Source organism: Eurosta solidaginis, chromosome 2 (assembly GCF_040869045.1).
Source record: "Eurosta solidaginis isolate ZX-2024a chromosome 2, ASM4086904v1, whole genome shotgun sequence".
NCBI classification, from domain to species: Eukaryota; Metazoa; Arthropoda; class Insecta; order Diptera; family Tephritidae; genus Eurosta; species Eurosta solidaginis.
Window position 1 is genome coordinate 206,208,411 of NC_090320.1, and position 20,130 is coordinate 206,228,540.

General features: G+C 37.2%; 1 protein-coding gene across 3 annotated transcripts in view; it reads left to right on the plus strand.

The window, feature by feature from the left end:
* Window positions 1-20,130, plus strand: part of glu (structural maintenance of chromosomes 4-like protein gluon) — a 73,979-nt gene that overhangs the window by 39,283 nt on the left and 14,566 nt on the right. For all 3 annotated transcript variants that reach the window (XM_067766987.1, XM_067766986.1, XM_067766989.1), the window contains 3 exons: window positions 10,195-10,628; window positions 10,699-11,323; window positions 11,387-11,497. In XM_067766987.1, the coding sequence (XP_067623088.1) occupies window positions 10,195-10,628; window positions 10,699-11,323; window positions 11,387-11,497 (1,170 nt within the window). The remainder of the gene's footprint in view (window positions 1-10,194; window positions 10,629-10,698; window positions 11,324-11,386; window positions 11,498-20,130) is intronic.

Consider the following 20,130-nt stretch of genomic DNA (forward strand, 5'->3'; position numbering starts at 1 on the left):
TACTTAATTGGTGCTTAACCGTCTAAACGGTTATGGCCGTCCAACAAGGCGCGCCAGTCGCTCCTTCGCTCCGCCAACCGGCGCCAATTGGTCACACCAAGGGAGTTTAAATCGTTTTCCACCTGGTCCTTCCAACGGAGTGTGGGCCGCCCTCTACCTCTGCTTCCATAGGCGGGTTCCGATAGAAACATTTTCTTGGCCGGAGCGTCATCATTCATTCGCATAACATTGCCTAGCCAGCGCAGCCGCTGCATTTTAACTCACTGGACTATGTTGATGTCTGCGTATAGCTCGTACAGCTCATCATTAAATTTTCTTCGGTATTCGCCGATTTTATTTTTTTTTATTTTTCGCCATCGCCAACGCGTTGAGGTCCATAAATCTTTCGAAGAACTTTTCTCTCGAAGACTCCCAAAGCCGCCTCATCTGCTGTTGTCATGTCCACGCTTCTGCCCTATATAGCAGGACGGGTACGATAAGTGACTTGTAGAGTATGATTTTCGTTCGCCGAGAGAGGACTTTACTTCTCAATTGCCTACCTATCCAAAGTAGCATTTATTGGCAAGATTGATTCTTCGCTGGATTTCAGTACTGATGTTGTTGCTAGTTTTGATGCTGGTTCCCAAATAAACGAAGTCTTTTACTATTTCGAAATTATGGCTGCCAACAGTAGCGTGGTTACCGAGGCGCGTATGCACTGACTCTTTGCTCGATGACAGCAGGTACCTTCGTTTTGTCCTCATTCACCATCAAACCCATCTTTACCGCTTCTTTGTCCAGTTTGGAGTAAGCAGAAATAACAGCGCGGGTGTTTAGGCCGATGATATCAATGTCATCAGCATATGCCAGTAATTGCACGCTTTTATAGTATATTGTTCCAGTGCGGTTAAGTTCTGCAGCTAGTATAATTTTCTCCAGCATCAAATTAAAGAAATCGCACGATAGGGGGTCACCCTGTCTGAAACCTCGTTTAGTTTCGAACGGCTCGGAGAGGTCCTTCCCAATTCTGACTGAGCTGATGGTGTTGCTCAACGTCATTTTGCACAGCCGTATAAGTTTTGCGGGGAAACCAAATTCAGACATAGCGGCATATAGGCAGCTCCTTTTCGTGCTGTGGAAGGCGGCTTTAAAGTCGACGGAGAGGTGATGTGTGTCGATTCTCTTTTCACGGGTTTTTTCCAAGATTTGGCGCATTGTGAAAATCTGGTCGATGGTAGATTTACCAGGTCTGAAGCCGCAATGATAAGGTCCAATCAGTCGGTTCACGGTGGGCTTCAATCTTTCGCACAATACACTTGAAAGGACCTTATATGCGATATTAAGAAGGCTGATTCCACGATAGTTGGTGCATTTTGCAGTATCCCCCTTCTTGTGGACTGGGCAAAGAACACTTAGATTCCAACCGTCGGGCATGCACTTGTCCGCCCATATTTTGCTAAGAAGCTGCACCATGCGCCTTACCAACTCCTCGCTGCCGTACTTGAATAGCTCCGCAGGCAATCCATCAGCGCCCACGGCTTCGTTGTTTTTCAATCTGGTTATTGCTATTCTAACTTCGTCATAATCGGGCGGGGGGACATATATTCCATCACCATCGATTGCGGGATCGGGTTCTGTATCTGCACGGTGAATTGCTGCCTCCATTTAGAAGAGCAGAGAAGTATTCCCTCCATAATCTAAGCACTCTGGACATCAATTACAAGGTCGCCGTTTTCGTTCCTACAGGAGTTTGCCCCGGTCTTAAAACCTTCCGTCTGTCGCCGTATTTTCTGGTAAAATTTTCGGGCGTTATTCCTGGTGGCTAGCAGCTCAAGCTCCTCGCACTCACGCCTTTCTGCTTCTGCTTTTTTCTTCCTGAAAAGGCGTCTCGCTTCCCTTTTCAACTCACGATAGCGTTCACACACTCCTCTTGTCGCGCCCGCTTTTAACGTAGCCCTGTAGGCAGCGTCTTTTTTTTCGGTTGCAACGCGGCATTCTTCATCGTACTAGTTGTTTTTTCGTGGCCGCCGGTAACCAATTTTTTCCTCGGCGGCAGTACGAAGTGCTTTGGAGATATGCTCCCACTGCTCCTGCATTCCTTCAGGATGAGTTCTGCTCTCAGAGAGCAGGTGTGAGAGTCGAGTTGTTACCTGACGATTCAAAAATTGAGGCAATTAAAAAGTATCCTAAGCCGCGTGACAAAGACGCAGTTAGAAGATTCGTTTCATTTGCCAACTGTTATAGGAGATTTATACCTAATTTTGCTTGTTTAGCGGCACCTTTGAATCGTTCGAGTCGGAAAAATGTTGAATTTAATTGGGATACCTCGTGCGAGCTGGCATTTGAGAAACTAAGACAAAGTTTAATGTCTCCAAAACTTTTGCAATATCCATATTTCACTAAAGAATTTCTAATAACAGTTGATGCTTCGAAAATTGGATGTGGTGCGATATTGAGTCAAGATCATAATGGTAACGATTTATCAATTTGTTTCGCTTCAAAAGCATTTAGCAAGTCCGAACAAAATAAGGCAATTATCGAATTAGAACTTTTGGCAATATATTTTGAAGGTAAGCAATTTCGGCCATACGATCATCGGCCGTTAGTTTATTTATTTAATATGAAAGATCCTACGTCAAAACTGTCTAGAACACGTTTAGAGTTATCTGAGTATAATTTTACTATAGAGTATATAAAAGGTAAAGCAAATGTAGGTGCAGATGCTCTTTCTCGTATAACTATAGATGAGTTAAAAAATTCGACTAAACATATATTGGCATTACAAACAAGGCCAATGACAAAGCAAAAAGAGGAAATACAGATAAAAAACGATAACCGACAAATACAGACAGAAACGTTACAAGTTTACGACAAATTTGCTTATAATTTTTCAAATAAAATCCCGAGAATAAAGTCGAATATAAATTATGATAAGAATAAAGCTCGAGCTACTTAATTTTGAGATTGTTAACAAAATAGCGAATTTAGATGAGCTACTTTTGAGGCTGGAACGTAATGCCGGCAATCACAATATTAAGAATATTGAATGGCGGAAAGATGATAATATTTTTCATCATTTTACTATTGCAAATTTTAAAGAAACCGGGAATAAAATTTTAAAACATTTAATAGTTGTATTGACAGAGTCAGCAGAGACGGTAACTGATGAAGACACGAAATTAAAACTTATGACAGTTTATCATAATGATCCAATATCAGGTGGTCATTGCGGAAATAAGAAGTTATACGCGAAAATACGTACAACATATTTTTGGAAAAATATGACGCGCAATACTGTTAAATTTGTGAAAAATTGTGAAAAATGCCTGTTAAACAAAGTTAAGCCCAAAGCAAAAGAAAATATGGTGCTTACACCAACACCTTGCAAGCCTTTTGATATAGTAGTTATAGACACGATAGGACCTTTGCCTGAGTCGAATAATGGGGATAAGTTCGCAGTTGCCATTATGTGTGATTTAAACAAATATTTAGTTACAATAGCTTTTCCAGATAAGAGTGCAAAAACAGTTGCATCTACAATTTTTGAAAGTTTTATTTTAATTTATGGAATAATGAAATCTATTAAATCAGATTTAGGCACAGAATTTAAAAATTTAATTTTTGCGGAATTAACTAAACTTGAAAATTGAGCATAATTTTTCAACACCTTATCATCATGAAACTGTTGGTGCTATTGAAAGGAATCGTCGTGAATATAACGAATATTTGAGAGCTTACCTTGACGATTCATTTCCCGAATGGGACGTTTATTTAAAATATTTTACATTTTTGCATAATACAACAACAAGTACTGTTTTTATACTCAGTTGAGCAGAGCTCACAGAGTATATTAAGTTTGATTGGATAACGGTTGGTTGTACATATATAAAGGAATCGAGATAGATATAGACTTCCATATATCAAAATAATCAGGATCGAAAAAAAATTTGATTGAGCCATGTCCGTCCGTCCGTCCGTCCGTCCGTTAACACGATAACTTGAGTAAATTTTGAGGTATCTTGATGAAATTTGGCATGTAGGTTCCTGAGCACTCATCTCAGATCGCTATTTAAAATGAACGATATCGGACTATAACCACGCCCACTTTTTCGATATCGAAAATTTCGAAAAACCGAAAAAGTGCGATAATTCATTACAAAAGACCGATAAAGCGACGAAACTTGGTAGATGAGTTGAAATTATGACGCAAAATAGAAAATTAGTAAAAGTTTGGACAATGGGCGTGGCACCGCCCACTTTTAAAAGAAGGTAATTTAAAACTTTTGCAAACTGTAATTTGGCAGTCGTTGAAGATATCATGATGAAATTTGGCAGGAACGTTACTCTTATTACTATATGTACGCTTAATAAAAATTAACAAAATCGGTGAAGAACCACGCCCACTTTTAAAAAAAAAATTTTTTTAAAGTAAAATTTTAACAAAAAATTTAATATCTTTACAGTATATAAGTAAATTATGTCAAGATTCAACTCCAGTAATGACATGGTGCAACAAAATACAAAAATAAAAGAAAATTTAAAAATGGGCGTGGCTCCGCCCTTTTTCATTTAACTTGTCTAGGATACTTTTAACGCCATAAGTTGAACAAAAATTAACCAATCCTTTTGAAATTTGGTAGGGGCATAGATTTTATAGTGCTAACTGTTTTCTGTGAAAATGGGCGAAATCGGTTGATGTCACGCCCAGTTTTTATACACAGTCGTCCGTCTGTCCTTCCGCATGGCCGCTAACACGATAACTTGAGCAAAAATCGATATATCTTTACTAAACTCAGTTCACGTACTTATCTGAACTCACTTTATCTTGGTATGAAAAATGAACGAAATCCGACTATGACCACGCCCACTTTTTCGATATCGAAAATTACGAAAAATGAAAAAATGCCATAATTCTATACCAAATACGAAAAAAGGGATGAAATATGGTAAGGTAATTGGATTGTTTTATTGACGCGAAATATAACTTTAGAAAAAACTTTATAAAATAGTTGTGACACCTACCATATTAAGTAGAAGAAAATGAAAAAGTTCTGCAGGGCGAAATAAAAAACCCTTAAAATCTTGGCAGGTATTACATATATAAATAAATTAGCGGTATCCCACAGATGATGTTCTGGGTCACCCTGGTCCACATTTTGGTCGATATCTGGAAAACGCCTTCACATATACAACTACCACCACTCCCTTTTAAAACTCTCATTAATACCTTTAATTTGATACCCATATCGTACAAACTCATTCTAGAGTCACCCCTGGTCCACCTTTATGGCGATATTTCGAAAAGGCGAACACCTATAGAACGAAGGCCCACTCCCTTTTAAAAATACTCATTAACACCTTTCATTTGATACCCATATCGTACAAACAAAGTCTAGAGTCACCCCTCAGAAAGGCCCACTCCCTCTTAAAATACTCATTAACTCCTTTCGTTTGATACCCATATTGCACAAACGAATTCTAGAGTCACCCCTGGCCCACCTTTATGGCGATATCTCGAAACGGCGTCCACCTATGGAACTAAACCCCACGCCCTTTTAAAATAATCATTAACACCTTTCATTTGATACCCATATCATACAAACAAATTCTAAAGTCACCCCTGGTCCACCTTTATGGCGATATCTCGAAAAGGCGAACACCTATAAAACGAAGGCCCACTCCCTTTTAAAAATACTCATTAACACCTTTCATTTGATACCCATATCGTACAAACAAAGTCTGGAGTCACCCCTGGTCCACCTTTATTGCGATACCTCGAAAATGCGTCCACCTATAGAACTAAGGCCCACTCCCTCTTAAAATACTCATTAACTCCTTTCGTTTGATACCCATATCGTACAAACAAAGTCCAGAGTCACCCCTGGCCCACCTTTATTGCGATACCTCGAAAATGCGTCCACCTATAGAACTAAGGCCCACTCCCTCTTAAAATACTCATTAACTCCTTTCGTTTGATACCCATCTTTCACAAACGAATTCTAGAGTCACCCCTGGCCCACCTTTATGGCGATATCTCGAAACGGCGTCCACCTATGGAACTAAGGATTACTCCCTTTTAAAATGCTCATTAACACCTTTCATTTGATACCCATATCGAACAAACGCATTCTAGAGTCACCCCTGGTCCATCTTTACGGCGATATCTCGAAAAGGCGTCCATCTATAGAACTTAGGTCCACGCCATTTTAAAATACTCATTAATACCTTTCATTTGATACCCATATCGTACAAACGCATTCTAGAGTCAACCCTGATCCACCTTTATGGCTATATCCCTAAATGTCGTCCACCTATAGATCTATGGCCCACTCCCTCATAAAATACTCTTTAATGCCTTTCATTTGATATACATGTCATAAAAACACATTCCAGGGTTTCCCTCGGTTCATTTTCCTACATGGTTATTTTCCCTTATGTTGTCACCATAGCTCTCAACTGAGTATGTAATGTTCGGTTACACCCGAACTTAACCTTCCTTACTTGTTGATAATCTATTTACACCTTTTGAATTAGTATTTGGTAGAAAAGTTACTTTGCCAAATGAGTTAGAGAAGGAAAATATAGATCCAATTTATAATGTTGAAAATTGTGCAAAAGAGGTAAAATATCGTATGAAAAAGTCACAGGTACTCGCAAAAGAATTAATTAATAAACATAAAATTTGAAATAAAAATGTTTACGATAAAACAGCAAAACCCTTGACTATTAATATAAATGATAGAGTTCTAATAAAAAAAGAACCTAGAGATAAACATGCAAACATATATCAGGGACCCTACACTATAACAAAACTTGATGGAGTTAATGTAACAGTTCTTGATGACAAAAATAAAAAAAGGAAAATAGTTCATAAGAATAGACTATATAAAATAAAATAAATATTTATATATGTACTTGTAAAAGAAAATATTTTAATAATAATTTGCTGACCAGTTTGTTATTTATTAGAATTTTATTAGGCTTTGCTGGTCTAGTGTACCAAGTAAATACAGCAAAAAGCCTCATACACAAAATATTTACGTTAAGCCACAAACAGTTCTGGGGAAAAAATAAAACAAAAATATACAGCATACTAATAAACAATAATTACCCGAGCCACTTAATTACATCCCTAATACAACACAAATTATTAGAAGTAAACAGAGCGCAAGAAATAACATCAACTAACAACACAAGGGAGACAAAGCAATACCACAGTGTCACATACATTCCGAAGCTTACGGAAAACTTCAATCAAGACATGAAAAAACAAAAACCGAACATATCTCTCGCATACAAATCGAACTGCACACTCTCTACCATTTTTACACATACAAAAAGCCGTATAGAACCACACCAACAAAACAACGTGGTTTACCAAATTCCATGCAAAGGTGGAGACAACGAGAACTGCAACAAAATCTACGTTGGAACAACGAAACGGGCACTAGGAACCCGACTGGCAGAGCACGACGCCAATATAAGAAAGAAGAAGAACAGCACTGCATTTGCTCAACACGCACTAACACACGGACATACACCTGATCTAAAAAATGCAACAATAATAGACGTGGAGAAGAGAGAAAAGACGAGATACACGTTGGAAAGCTTACACATATTACAAAGAAAGGAGAGAACGATGAACAGAAAAGAAGACACCAAGTTTATTGCTGCTAGCTATTTGGCTTGTTTATGACATTTTAGTATGACAAAAGTACCCAATGACCATGGTACTGATGGATGTTTTTAGTTTTAAGTGTTTCTTATTTTATGTTGTGTGATGTTTACACGTTAATTTAATACTTTTTATGTAAGTTTGTCACCAATGTTTTTATAGTGATTTATGTGTTTTCAAAAATTGATCTTCTGTTTGTTTTTGTTTGGTTTTTTGTTATTTTTTGTTTAAAATAAAGATTATACCCCTGAGGATGCCAAGGAGCTTGGCGAAACGTAGAGTGATATTGGAGAAAAAGTACGAGTTTTTACTTGGACTAACTACACTAGACCAGCAAAGCCTAATAAAATTCTAATAAAATATTTTAAATTAACTTTAGTTAGATTTAGTTTTTAATTAGCAAATAATCAAAAGTTAGTTTATTGAAACAAAATTTTATTTATAATCTAATAATTTAGTAACTAATGGCTAGAATATAAGCTATTAATTATTATATACACTTAATTATTAACAATAACTTAATTATTAGCAATAAATTAATTATTAGTATTAACTTTATTATTAGTGGAAACATAAAATAGTAATAACTTATAAGTTAGTTAATAAGATTTTTCAACTAAATATTTTTTTGGTTGATTTGCATTTTTATAGGCAAAAAGGATATGGCAAAACTGATCATTTTGTCACATCCTTCTTTTCAAATGGAGGGTGATATAATACTCTTCCACCTTGCGCACTTGGTTGTATTGAGCTTAGTATGCAATTGAAAATATTTGGATTTTTCAAATGCATAGTAGGCGAGGTGAAAAAATAATTTTATTAGTTTTGGGAGTTGAAGAATTTGATGTGATCGAACGGAAATAAGTGTGTTCATCTTATGTGCAAATTAACTAACAAATTTTAAAACATATTTTATTTTGTTAAATAAAATATTAATATAAACATTTACTAAAAATAAGTTTAAATAAAATATTAATATAAACATTTACTAAAAATGCGTGTATGTGTGTTATTCCATTAAAATGTAACATGTGTGTGTATTGGTGCATAAATGCACGAAAGAGGACATTCCTTTTATGGAGTCTTTTATACAGCCAGGCCGCATTAAAGGCCCTGGACTCATTCGTCGAGAACGCAAAGTCGGTCACTGAATGCCGCAGATCTCTTAACGAGATGGCTCAGCACTTCAGTATCAGCCTTATATGGGTACCTGGGCACAGGGATATTGAAGGCAACTGCAGAGCAGACGAGCTGGCCAGAAGAGGCACCACCGACCATATTCTTCCGGGAAATGCTTCGGTAGGTATACCCATGGGCACTTTCAGGCTTCGTGTGAACACAAGCACTATAAGAATTTCAAATGGACTATGGTCAGCCATATCATTGTGTGAGACATCCAGGCTAAACTGGCCCTCATATGACAAGGGGCGCACAAGAGCGCTTCTGATTTTAAACAAATCAGTTCAATCGTCCCTGATAAGGGTTCTAACAGGGCATTGTTTAATAGGCACGCATGGTGCTAGAATGGGGGTAACGAGCTTCGACTATTGTCGCAGCTGCAGATGTACAGAAAAGGAGGAGAGTGTCCAGCACCTTCTCTGTCATTGTCCAGCGCTTGGTAGGCATAGGTTGGTCATCCTTGGTAAACCTTTTCTACATGACCTTGCTGATGTCTCTAGCTATGAAGTCAAGGCTCTAGCAAAATATATAAATTCCACGAAGAGGTTTGACCCGCGTTAGGCAGGGTAGGGGTCCTCTTTGAGACCGTATAGGGTATTACAATGGGCCCATTGGTGGCCTAAGTAGTGAGCTGTTACCATAGTAACCAGCTCAGCCCTCGCAACCTAACCTAACAGCTACACCACAATCTCTGTTACATTTTAGTTTCAAAGCGAATAACATGTAAAACTGATGTACCAATAACTAATTTCTCAGATGGAGGTCTGAGATAAGGGATCGGAACCTTACAAAAATATATATATGTACAAACATAATTTTTATAAAACTCTAAATATTGTAACGAATTTAGTGCAATTCCGCTTATTTGCAACCTTCTGCTAACGTTCGAATCACCAAACTTTTGAATAAATAACTCCAATAGTCAATAATGCAAAATGGTCTTTATTACACTAGTTTCACAATAACACTTCTACTTCTCGACAGATAGCGTGCTTAAATCAAACTGATTGCCATGCGTCAGCTGGTGTTGCTTTTATACTCTTCGATTTCCTCGTCTGCATATTTCTAGGCGTTTCTAGAATTTACTATTTGTTTACCAGCTATAAACTACAGATGCACGTTATAGCTTCTCATATGCGCGTGTATATGTGAGTGATACTTCCGCAGATGATTGCCTACTTTTGGGAGTATCTCAGATATATGCATGTGTTTGTGCGTCTCTCCGCTGCTTGTATGGACATAATTATTGATTTGTTGATGTGCACACAAGTCACTGCTTAGTATTGGCTTAGAGATGATAGTATACCTTAGTGTTGCTAATATTCGTCGCAATATTATATTTTGACTTTTCGTATTTACAGGGCGAGGTTGAGTCTATTGCTATGATGAAACCCAAAGGGCAAACCGAAAATGAATGTGGAATGCTTGAGTATATGGAGGATATAGTTGGCACCACGCGCTATAAGGACCCGCTTGTCAAAATAAATGAACGTGTTGAACAATTAACAGAAGAGCGTACAGAGAAGCACAATCGATGTAAGCTTGCTGAACGCGAAATGAAGGATTTAGAACAGCCGTATAATGAAGCCGTTGATTATTTACGACGGGAAAATGAAAATACACGTACTAAAAATTTGCGTATTCAAAAATATCTTAGCGAAAAAAATAAGAAGTTAGAGGAATATAAGAAAGAGCATGAGGCAGTAAGTGCTGAACTAAAGGAACATGATGAAGCAACGGAGAAATTGAAAAAAGAGCGGGAAGAGAAAGAAAAACAAGTGCGTGATGAAATGGCGTAAGTCTTCTGAATTTTTTTCAATTTCAAATTTACTTCTAAATACATTTTCTTTACAAAAAAAAAAAAGGCAATTCGATGCGTTGCGTAAACAGAAAGAAGAAATCGAAAAGCAATGGGAAAGCGCACACAAAAACTTCACCGAAATACAACAAACCATGGATATGACTAATAAGCGACGCAAACAACATAAAACGCAAATGGAAAAACTGAAGAACGAACTAATTGAGTTACGTAAAATTCCAACTAAAAATGAAAAAGAAATTGAAGAATGCCAGAAGAAAGTGGAGAAATTAACCAAGGATAAAGCAGCCATGGAAGAGGAACTGCAAAAAAATTATGTAACATTGGAGAAAACGACGAAACCATTAATTGACAAACGAGAAAAACTTGAAACCGAATTAGTAGACTTGAAAAAGCATGTCGATGAGGCTAAAGCCGCTTTGGCGCTATCCGAATCAGAGTTGAAAATTCTAAAACATGATGAAACGACCGAAACACGTAAATATGAGTCGATGAAAACATCATACGAGGAATCGAATAACAGTTTACAGGAAAAGCGCACAAGCGTGGAGGAAATGAAAAGTCGTTTGCCTGAAATACAAAAAGAACTTGTTGCTAAAACGCAACAGCTACAAAACCTACAAATAGAAGAACAACAAATGCGCGCACAGTTAATGACACTGAAGGCTGAGGTGAGTGGGTTTAATTGCATTCAAAGAAAAAAAAAAACACTTATCTCTCAAACCATTATTTAGATAAATGAAAAGACTGTTAGTTTGCAAACAACGCGTTCGAATAATAAAGTCTTGGATTTTCTAATGAGGCAAAAGAATGAGGGCAAACTTCCTGGTATTTTGGGACGTTTGGTAAGTAGTATGTTAACATAGTATATCAATATTAAGCAGGGTCGATTTATTAACCTATATCGCACCATCGATTTTTCGATAGGTTTTGGGCTCAGGAAAAAAAGTTCCACTAAGCATACCCAAACAAATAATTTTCGAGACTGCAAAATTTGTGTTTTTTGACTTTTTTTTTTTATTTTCAAGGTTTTTTTCATGACCTACTTAAAAAAATTTCATTTGTTTTTAAAAATTTCATGTATACCCTGTCCGACTCAAAATTGTCCGCTAAAAACTTTGGCGATAACAATTTAAAAAAAAAAAAAAATATTTTTTTGGGTTTTGAGGAGTATTTTGGTGAAAAATTTTATTTTTGCGCCATTTTTTTTAAGGTTTCTTCAGAAACGTGCAAAAGTGTTGCCGATGAAAACGAATTTGTCTCATAGTTCCTATCCCACTTAAAATTATGTGATAAAAACGTTGACATTAACAGTTCAAAAAAGGTTTTTGGGACTTGTTTTGGTCGAAATCGATTTTTTTCATTTTCAAGGCTCCAAATCATTTTTTATGTATATGTTTCCGTTAGACCCACCAATAAGTATACCAAAATGATCAGGGGACGAGCTAAGTTGATTTAGCCATTTCCGTCTGTCCGTCCGTCCGTCTGTCCTTTTGTTTGAACGCAAACTAGTCCCTCAATTTTTGAGATATCTTGATGAAATTTGGTAAGCAGGCATATTTTGATGGGGGATTTGACATTTGTCGGAATCGACCGGATCGAACCACTATAGCATATACCTCCCATACAATCGATTGTTCAATAAGAGGGTTTTCGCCATTTCTGCCCCATTTCTGCCTAATTTTAACAGCTAACAACAAGCTTACGTATTGGGCATAGATGGTTGTCTGAAAAAATCGTCACGATCGGACAAAAAAAATTTTTTTTAAACTGCACTTACCACCGTCTTTAGCGCATGAATTCACTTGGGACTAAAAATCGATTTCGACAAAAATATGTCCGATCTTGACGATTTTTTCAGACAGCCATCTATGCCCAATACGTAAGCTTGTTGCTAGCTGTTAAAATTAGGCAGAAATGGGGCAGAAATGGCGAAAACCCTCTTATTGAACAATCGATTGTATGGGAGGTATATGCTATAGTGGTCCGATCCGGTCGATTCCCACAAATGTCAAATCCCCCATCAAAATATGCCTGCTTGCCAAATTTCATCAAGATATCTCAAAAATTGAGGGACTAGTTTGCGTTCAAACAAACGGACAGACGGACATGGCTAAATCAACTTAGCTCGTCCCCTGATCATTTTGGTATACTTATTGGTGGGCCTAACGGAAATATATACATAAAAAATGATTTGGAGCCTTGAAAATGAAAAAAATCGATTTGGACCAAAACAAGTCCCAAAAACCTAAAAAAATTTTTTTTTTTAAAACTGTTAATGCCAACATTTTTATCGCATGATTTTAAGTGGGATAGGAACTATGAGACAAATTCGTTTCCTCCGGCAACACTTTTGCACGTTTCTGAAGAAGCCCTTAAAAAAATGGCGAAAAAATAAATTTTTTCACCAAAACACTCCTCAAAACCCAAAAAAAATTTTTTTTTTCAAAAAACTGTTATCGCCAAAGATTTTAGCGGACAATTTTGAGTCGGACAGGGTATACATGAAAATTTTAAAATCAAATGAAAATTTTTTAAGTGGTCATGAAGAAAACCTTAAAAATCAAAGAAAAAAGTCAAAAAGCTACAAATTTTGCAGGCTCGAAAATTATTTTTTTGGAACTTAGTGCTTAGTGTTTAGTGGAACTTTTTTTTCCTGAGCCCAAAACCTATCGAAAAATCGATGGGGCGATATGGGTTAACTTTCGTCCATGCAAATCAACCCAGCTTAATCTATATATATAAAAATCAAATTCTGTGTGTGTGTTCGCTATGGAAACGTATTTCCCAAATTTCAATCATCACCAAATTTTGGCTATAGGTTCCTTCGATCAACACGAAGGTTTCAGGCTAAAAATAATTTTGATATATAAAAGGGGCGTGGCACCTCCCATACAAATGGAATCTTTTGCACTGCATAACTCTGAAGGTATACATGCCAGAACATTGAAATTCAGTAAGGAGTTATATGAAGTCAATCCCTAACACCACCAAGAAAATGTGAAATTAGGAAAAAGGGGGCGTGGCACCTCCCATACAAATGGAAGATATCATACTACATATCTCTGGATGTAGTAATGGTAAGCTAATGAAAATTGGTAAGGAGCTATATGACGTTAAGTCCTAACACCTCCAGTAAAATGTGGAATTGGTAAAAAAGGGGCGTGGCACCTTCCCTACAAATTGGATTTTTCAGAACTATGGCTGCCGTACAAACACCTAAAGTTTGACTGCATTGTTGAGTTTGGCTGTTATTCCTTTTGGACGTTTAGTAATCTGCCGCCGTTAAAAAAATTGGTTAGCTTCAGTATATCTACATCTGTATCTCTAAATATATAAAAAGAAAGGCAGTCTTATTCGGGCAGCCGCCTTACGCAGACGTGTTTTTCTCGCAGCGCAACTAAGTCTATAGACACTAGTGTGTGTTAAATAAGCTTGTATTTTATTTTTCTTCTACGCGACCGTTAGTGTATATATCATTTCTAAGTGGTTGTGTTAAAAACTACATATTTGGTAGCTGAAATCAAACAAAATGAAAGGGGCTAACCCCCCTCATAGAAATAGGTTTAAACACCTAGATCCGGACGAGAATATATCTCTTCCTACAACCAAATCTAAAAGACCAAGGGAAGGGGATTTCGTACCTCTACCGCCAATAGCACAAAATGATAACCATATACCACGATACATCATAGCCACCGCCATCGCCCAAAACAACACTGAAACCCGACCATTAGCATCCTATAACGTTTTCCAAATAGAAAAAGGGCTTAAACACATAAGTTCCGAATACTCTGAAGTAACAGAGCTTAAATCTGGTGACCTGCTGATAAAGGCAAATAACTTTAACACAGCAGAAAAATTCATCAAAGCAACCTATATTGATGTTGTACCAGTTAAAATATCCTTTCACAAAAACCTCAATTCAACACAGGGTAGTATATTTTCGAAAAACATTATCCACCTTACTGAAAAAGAGTTATTGGAAGGCTTAGCAGACCAAAAAGTAATCGAAGTTAGGAAAGTCATGAAGGTAACTAACGATACACCAGCACCAACAGGAGCAGCAATTCTAACATTTAATCTAATCCGGAGACCAGAAAAAATTAGCTTGGGCTGGGAAAAAGTTGCAGTTCAAGAATACATTCCTAACCCTATGAAATGCAGAAATTGCTTGAAGTTGGGGCATACAAAAAATAATTGCAAAGGTAATCAGCTGTGCAAGCAATGTGCGACACCTCCACCTCATGATACTTGCTCGAGAATCTTCTGTGTAAATTGCAATATTGACACACATACCTCTGAAGACCCCTCCTGTCCTAGCTTCCTCAAGCATAAATCCATCAACAAAATTAAAATTGAACGTCGGTGTACTGTAAGAGAAGCTTTGAAATTGTACAACAGTAACCCAAATAAAAAAATTTAAACCGGGTTTTGTAGATGCTAAAGCAAATTGGGAGATTTTTTCAAAAAAAAACCGTAAAAGTAAGTGGAGAATTTAAAGTAACGGCCAACATTAACCAAGAGGCAGTCAACATAAAGAAAATTATCAGGAAGGCTGCAAATGAGTCCATGCCAGTAAAAAAGAATACAAAGCCACGCAAAACCCCCGTATGGTTTAATGCCGAGATAGCCAAATTAATTGGATTAAAGAACTCCGCGTGGAAGGTCTATAAAGTGAAACGAAATCTTGGTAATATAATAAAATATAAACAACTCTGCGCACAGGTAAAGCGTGCATGTAGACAAGCCAAGAGGGATACATGGCAAAACTTTATCAACTTCCTTAACCCTACTATGGATACAAGGACAATATGGAACAAAATTAAAAAAGTCAAATCGCCACAATATATAAGTTTTCCAAATATCTTTTCAGTAAACGAGTGTCTTACTCATCCCCAACAGATAGCAGATAAATTTGCAGAAACATGGAGTTTAATAGGCTCCGACAATTCGTTTGCTACACAAGTTATACTGGCTAAACAAAACTATAAAATTGACTCCCCATCCGGGGAAGCACTCAGTCTTCATAAATATTTTTCCAATATAACAATCGATGACCTCAATGTAGCAATAAAAAATTCAAAAGGCACAACACCGGGAATTGATAAAATAACATACTCCATGATACAACATTCGGACATCTCGCTGAAGAAGAGAATATGCAAGTTATACACGGGAATACTCGAAACTGGAACTTATCCGCACTACTGGAAGGTAGCAGTTTTTGCTCCAATTCCCAAACCAAATAAAAACGCAAATCTGGTGGAAGGATACAGACCCATTTCGCTAATATCGGTCCTAGCTAAAGTATTTGACAAAATTCTTGCGAGGAAAATTAGAGAACACTACAAATCGCACTTTCTCTCAGAGCAACATGCCTTCCTCCCACAGCGTGGAGTACATACATTGTGTCACGCATTAGAAGCAAAAATAAAAGACAATCTTAAAGCAAATAAACACAATGTTATATTTTCAGAAGACATAGAAAAGGCCTTTGATAGAGTTATTTCATTAGTTGTAATAAAAGAACTTTCTTCCTGGGGTGTTCCGGCATTAGTGCTGAAAACTATACATTCCTTTATAGCATCGTAGAATTACAGTTCGAGTAGATGGTTTTTTGTCGAAGTTTCTCAATCTAGACAATGGCCTCCCCCAAGGATCTCCACTGTCAGTCATATTATTTGCAGCATATTGCAATACGCTTATTAAAAATATTAGAAACATAAATGGGATGGACTTTATTGGTGTATACGCTGACAACATCTTTGTTGTATCTTCAGGCTCAGCAGAACAAATAAATAACAGCCTCGGTGAAGTAAACACTCAAAGTACAAAGGTGGGCAGAAGCAACTGGTGCAGTAGTACCAATTAATAAGGCAGAAGCTATGCATGTATGCAAAAAACACAAATGTGATATATCCTCATTGAAAATAGGCAACCTAGATGTTAGGTTGAAACCCCAAATTTCAATTCTTGGCATCACTTTCTCCAGAAATGCACTATGGAATGAGCATATCAACAAAATTTGCGAAAAACTAATCAAGGTTAATAACCTACTAAAGATATTCTGTACGAGGAACAAAGGACCACACATAGACATTGCCATATCAATCAGTCGAGCTATATGTGAAGGAATAATTCAACACGGACTCACGGTTTATGGGTGGACATCCGAAAAGAATAAAAACAAAATCAATGCATGTATGAATAGATGCTTTCGAACGGCTGCAGGGTTGCTCATGGCCACCCCAATAGCCGCCCTCAGACTAGAAGCGCGGTACCACGATATCGATTGGCAACTACAAAGTTGGTCTCGCAGCGAAAGCTTTGACACTGCCAGATCACCCATTACACGAGCATATGTGGGAGCTACAATCAGCCAATAGAAGAAAAGTAGGCGGCAGAAACGCTAGCGCTCTGGAATATATTATACGCTACCTTAACATTAAAAAAACACCCATACCAGCACAACCACTAAGGAAATCGCCTAAAGTAAAATTCCATACGGATATGACACTCAGCGAATTCAAAAAAGAAAACGCAAATGCTAACATCTTTAAAACCTTCTACGCAAAAATAAAAAATGAATTCAACCCAGAACTTATCTTGTTCACTGACGGTTCTAGGCAGTGCGGCACCTCAACCTATGCTTTAGTAGAACAATCTTCAGTTGACTCCTTTAAAACTCTGAAGCAAAGTCTATTACCGCTACATGCAGGAATTTTCGTTGCAGAACTTGCAGCTGTTGAACAGGCAATTATATACGCTGCTGAAAGAAAAGCAAAAACGTTGATATTTTCCGACAGCCAAAGTGTAGTCAAATACATTGGCTCTACTGCATATAATGGACCGGAAATCCAAAGACCTAGAGAGGATCAATTAATAAAAATCCTTTGAGTTCCAGGCCACATAGGAATCAAAGGAAATGAAGAAGCTGATCACATAGCAAAAGCAGCGCTCCGGTTACCATTAACTGTGGAAGTACCTTGCTATAGCAGTATTATAAGAAACCATTGTTATAGTTGTCAAGAAGTTGAAGAACAAGAAAAATGGAAAAGTTCAAATATATTTCTTCGAACACACAACCCGGGCACAAAGAGGCCAAACTACAATATAAACTTTACCAGGGATGAATGTATAAATATTGCAAGAATGAGAGTTGGAACCACGCTGTTCAGCATATCTCATCATTACAATGATAATGGCCCGATTCAATGTTCGACATGCTCCACTGCATTGACTCCCGAACACATCATGGATGTTGCACTAGATTGCAGTAAAACGGAAACGATAAACACTGTCAATAACGCTTTGAAAACCCACAACGTCTACCACACTACTTAACACAGCAACGAAAAATAAATACCCTTTAAGTTAAGACAATATACACTTAGCTTACATACCAATATGTTTAATTGCAGGGAACCATATGGTCTCAGTAACCAGGTACCCTAACCAAAAATAGTTTATAAATTTATTTGTAAACTATGATGAAAATAATAATAATAAAAAGAAAGGCTAAAATGTGTGTTAGTTGGTTGCCGGTGTTTGAAGAGATGCGTCGGTCGATTTTGTTCAAACTTTCACATAAGTTGCGTATACCTCACACGGTGGTTATTACATAGGTTTGGTTGCGATCGACGCACAGGGTCTCGATATATAGGTCAAAACGTGGACCCGGGTACTCCTAGAATGTGTTTATAGAATATTTATATCAAATGAAAACTGTTGATGAGTGCTTTAGTACAGAGTAAGTTTTGTTTATGTTTAATTTATTTAGTCTATGATCAGAAAAAATCTTACAGACTAGAAACAAAAGTAATTAAAAACTAAATAAGCAACTTATAACTACACAAAAATGTGAAAATATGAATAGCACAAGCAACAAATAAAAAAATACAAATAGATATTGCAAGTTAAAATGAGAGATGTACTTCCAGAGTTGACTTGAAAATATTTCTCGACAAAGAGAAATCAATAAAAAACCTCCCCGAGAGTCTATTAAATTCAGTAAGCGCGCGAGAAATTGGGTCAAAACTACAATAATTAGCCCTGCAAGCACGTAAGTAAAATGGTAAAAATGTACGAAGACTCTTATTGGGAACATTAAATGACACCTTCGCTAAGAGAGCCGAGCAATCCAGAGAGCCAGCGATGAGATCATAGACGAACATTAGCAGATGTACTACCCTTCTGGATTCTAGAGGTTGGAGATTTATGAGTTAGCAGCGCGAGTAATAGGATGGAATTGGGTCATCAAAGCTGAGTGAATTTAAACAAAAACGAATAAATTTTTTTTGAACCCTTTCAATTCTAGCAGCATAGCTGTTATAGATAGGATTCCATACAACTGAGGCATATTCAAGTTTTGCACGAACAAGAGAGGTATAAAGAGCCTTCCTGGTAAAGTCTTTTGCATATCTGCGAAGAAAGGCAAGGTTTCTGTAAGCCTTGGGGAGCATATAAGAGATGTGATTGACGAAAGAAAAAGTGGTATCAAAAACAACACCTAAGTCAATAAATTCATTGACAGAAGCCAGTCGAGCACCTGAGATATCATAAAGGGTAGAATGTATGTTAGATGATTTAGAAAAAGACATATGAAAACATTTATTAACATTAAGAAAGAGATTATTGGCCTTACACCATTCGATAAGATTATTTAAGTCATTTTGTAGGAGTAAGGAATCCGACGGACCATCAATTCTATGAAATAACTTAAGATCATCTGCATACAGAAGGAAAGAGGACGATATAAAGCTGGAACCAATATCATTTATAAAAAGCACAAACAACAGAGATCCGAGAATGCTACTCTGAGGAACTCCGGACGTTGCATAAAAAGGGTGGGACTTACAGCCCTCAATTTCGACACACAGAGGCCGGTTCGACAGATACGATTTTAACCAAGATAAGAAGACAAAATGAAATCCTATACACTCAAGTTTATATAATAAGATTTGGTGTGAAACTTTATCGAAAGCCTTTGAGAAATCAGTATATATGGTATCCACCTGGCAACCGTCCTTAAATGCAGAAATGCAGAAATCAGAAAACGACACCAGGTTAGTAACAGTAGAGCGACCAGCAGTAAACCCATGTTGACGCGTGTCAACCACCCTTTTAATGACAAAAGATAACTTCTCTTTTATGATTTTTTCAAAAAGCTTCGAGCATACTGTGAGTTTGGCAATAGGCCTATAGTTAGAGATGTCATTTTTGTTCCCGGATTTGAAAATAGGACATATTGAGCTCATTTTCCATCTATCAACGAAAGTGCCAGAGGACAGAGATAAATTGAAGATATGGCGAATGGGGGCACACAAAGTTAAACTAGAGTGCTTCAGAACAAAGGCGCAAAGGCCATCAGTGTCACAACGAAGCGAGGGTTTAAGGGAGAGCATAGAATTGCGAACATCAACCTCGGAGATATTGAGGGAGCCAAAATCAGATCACGAAGACTCGAGCGCGATTG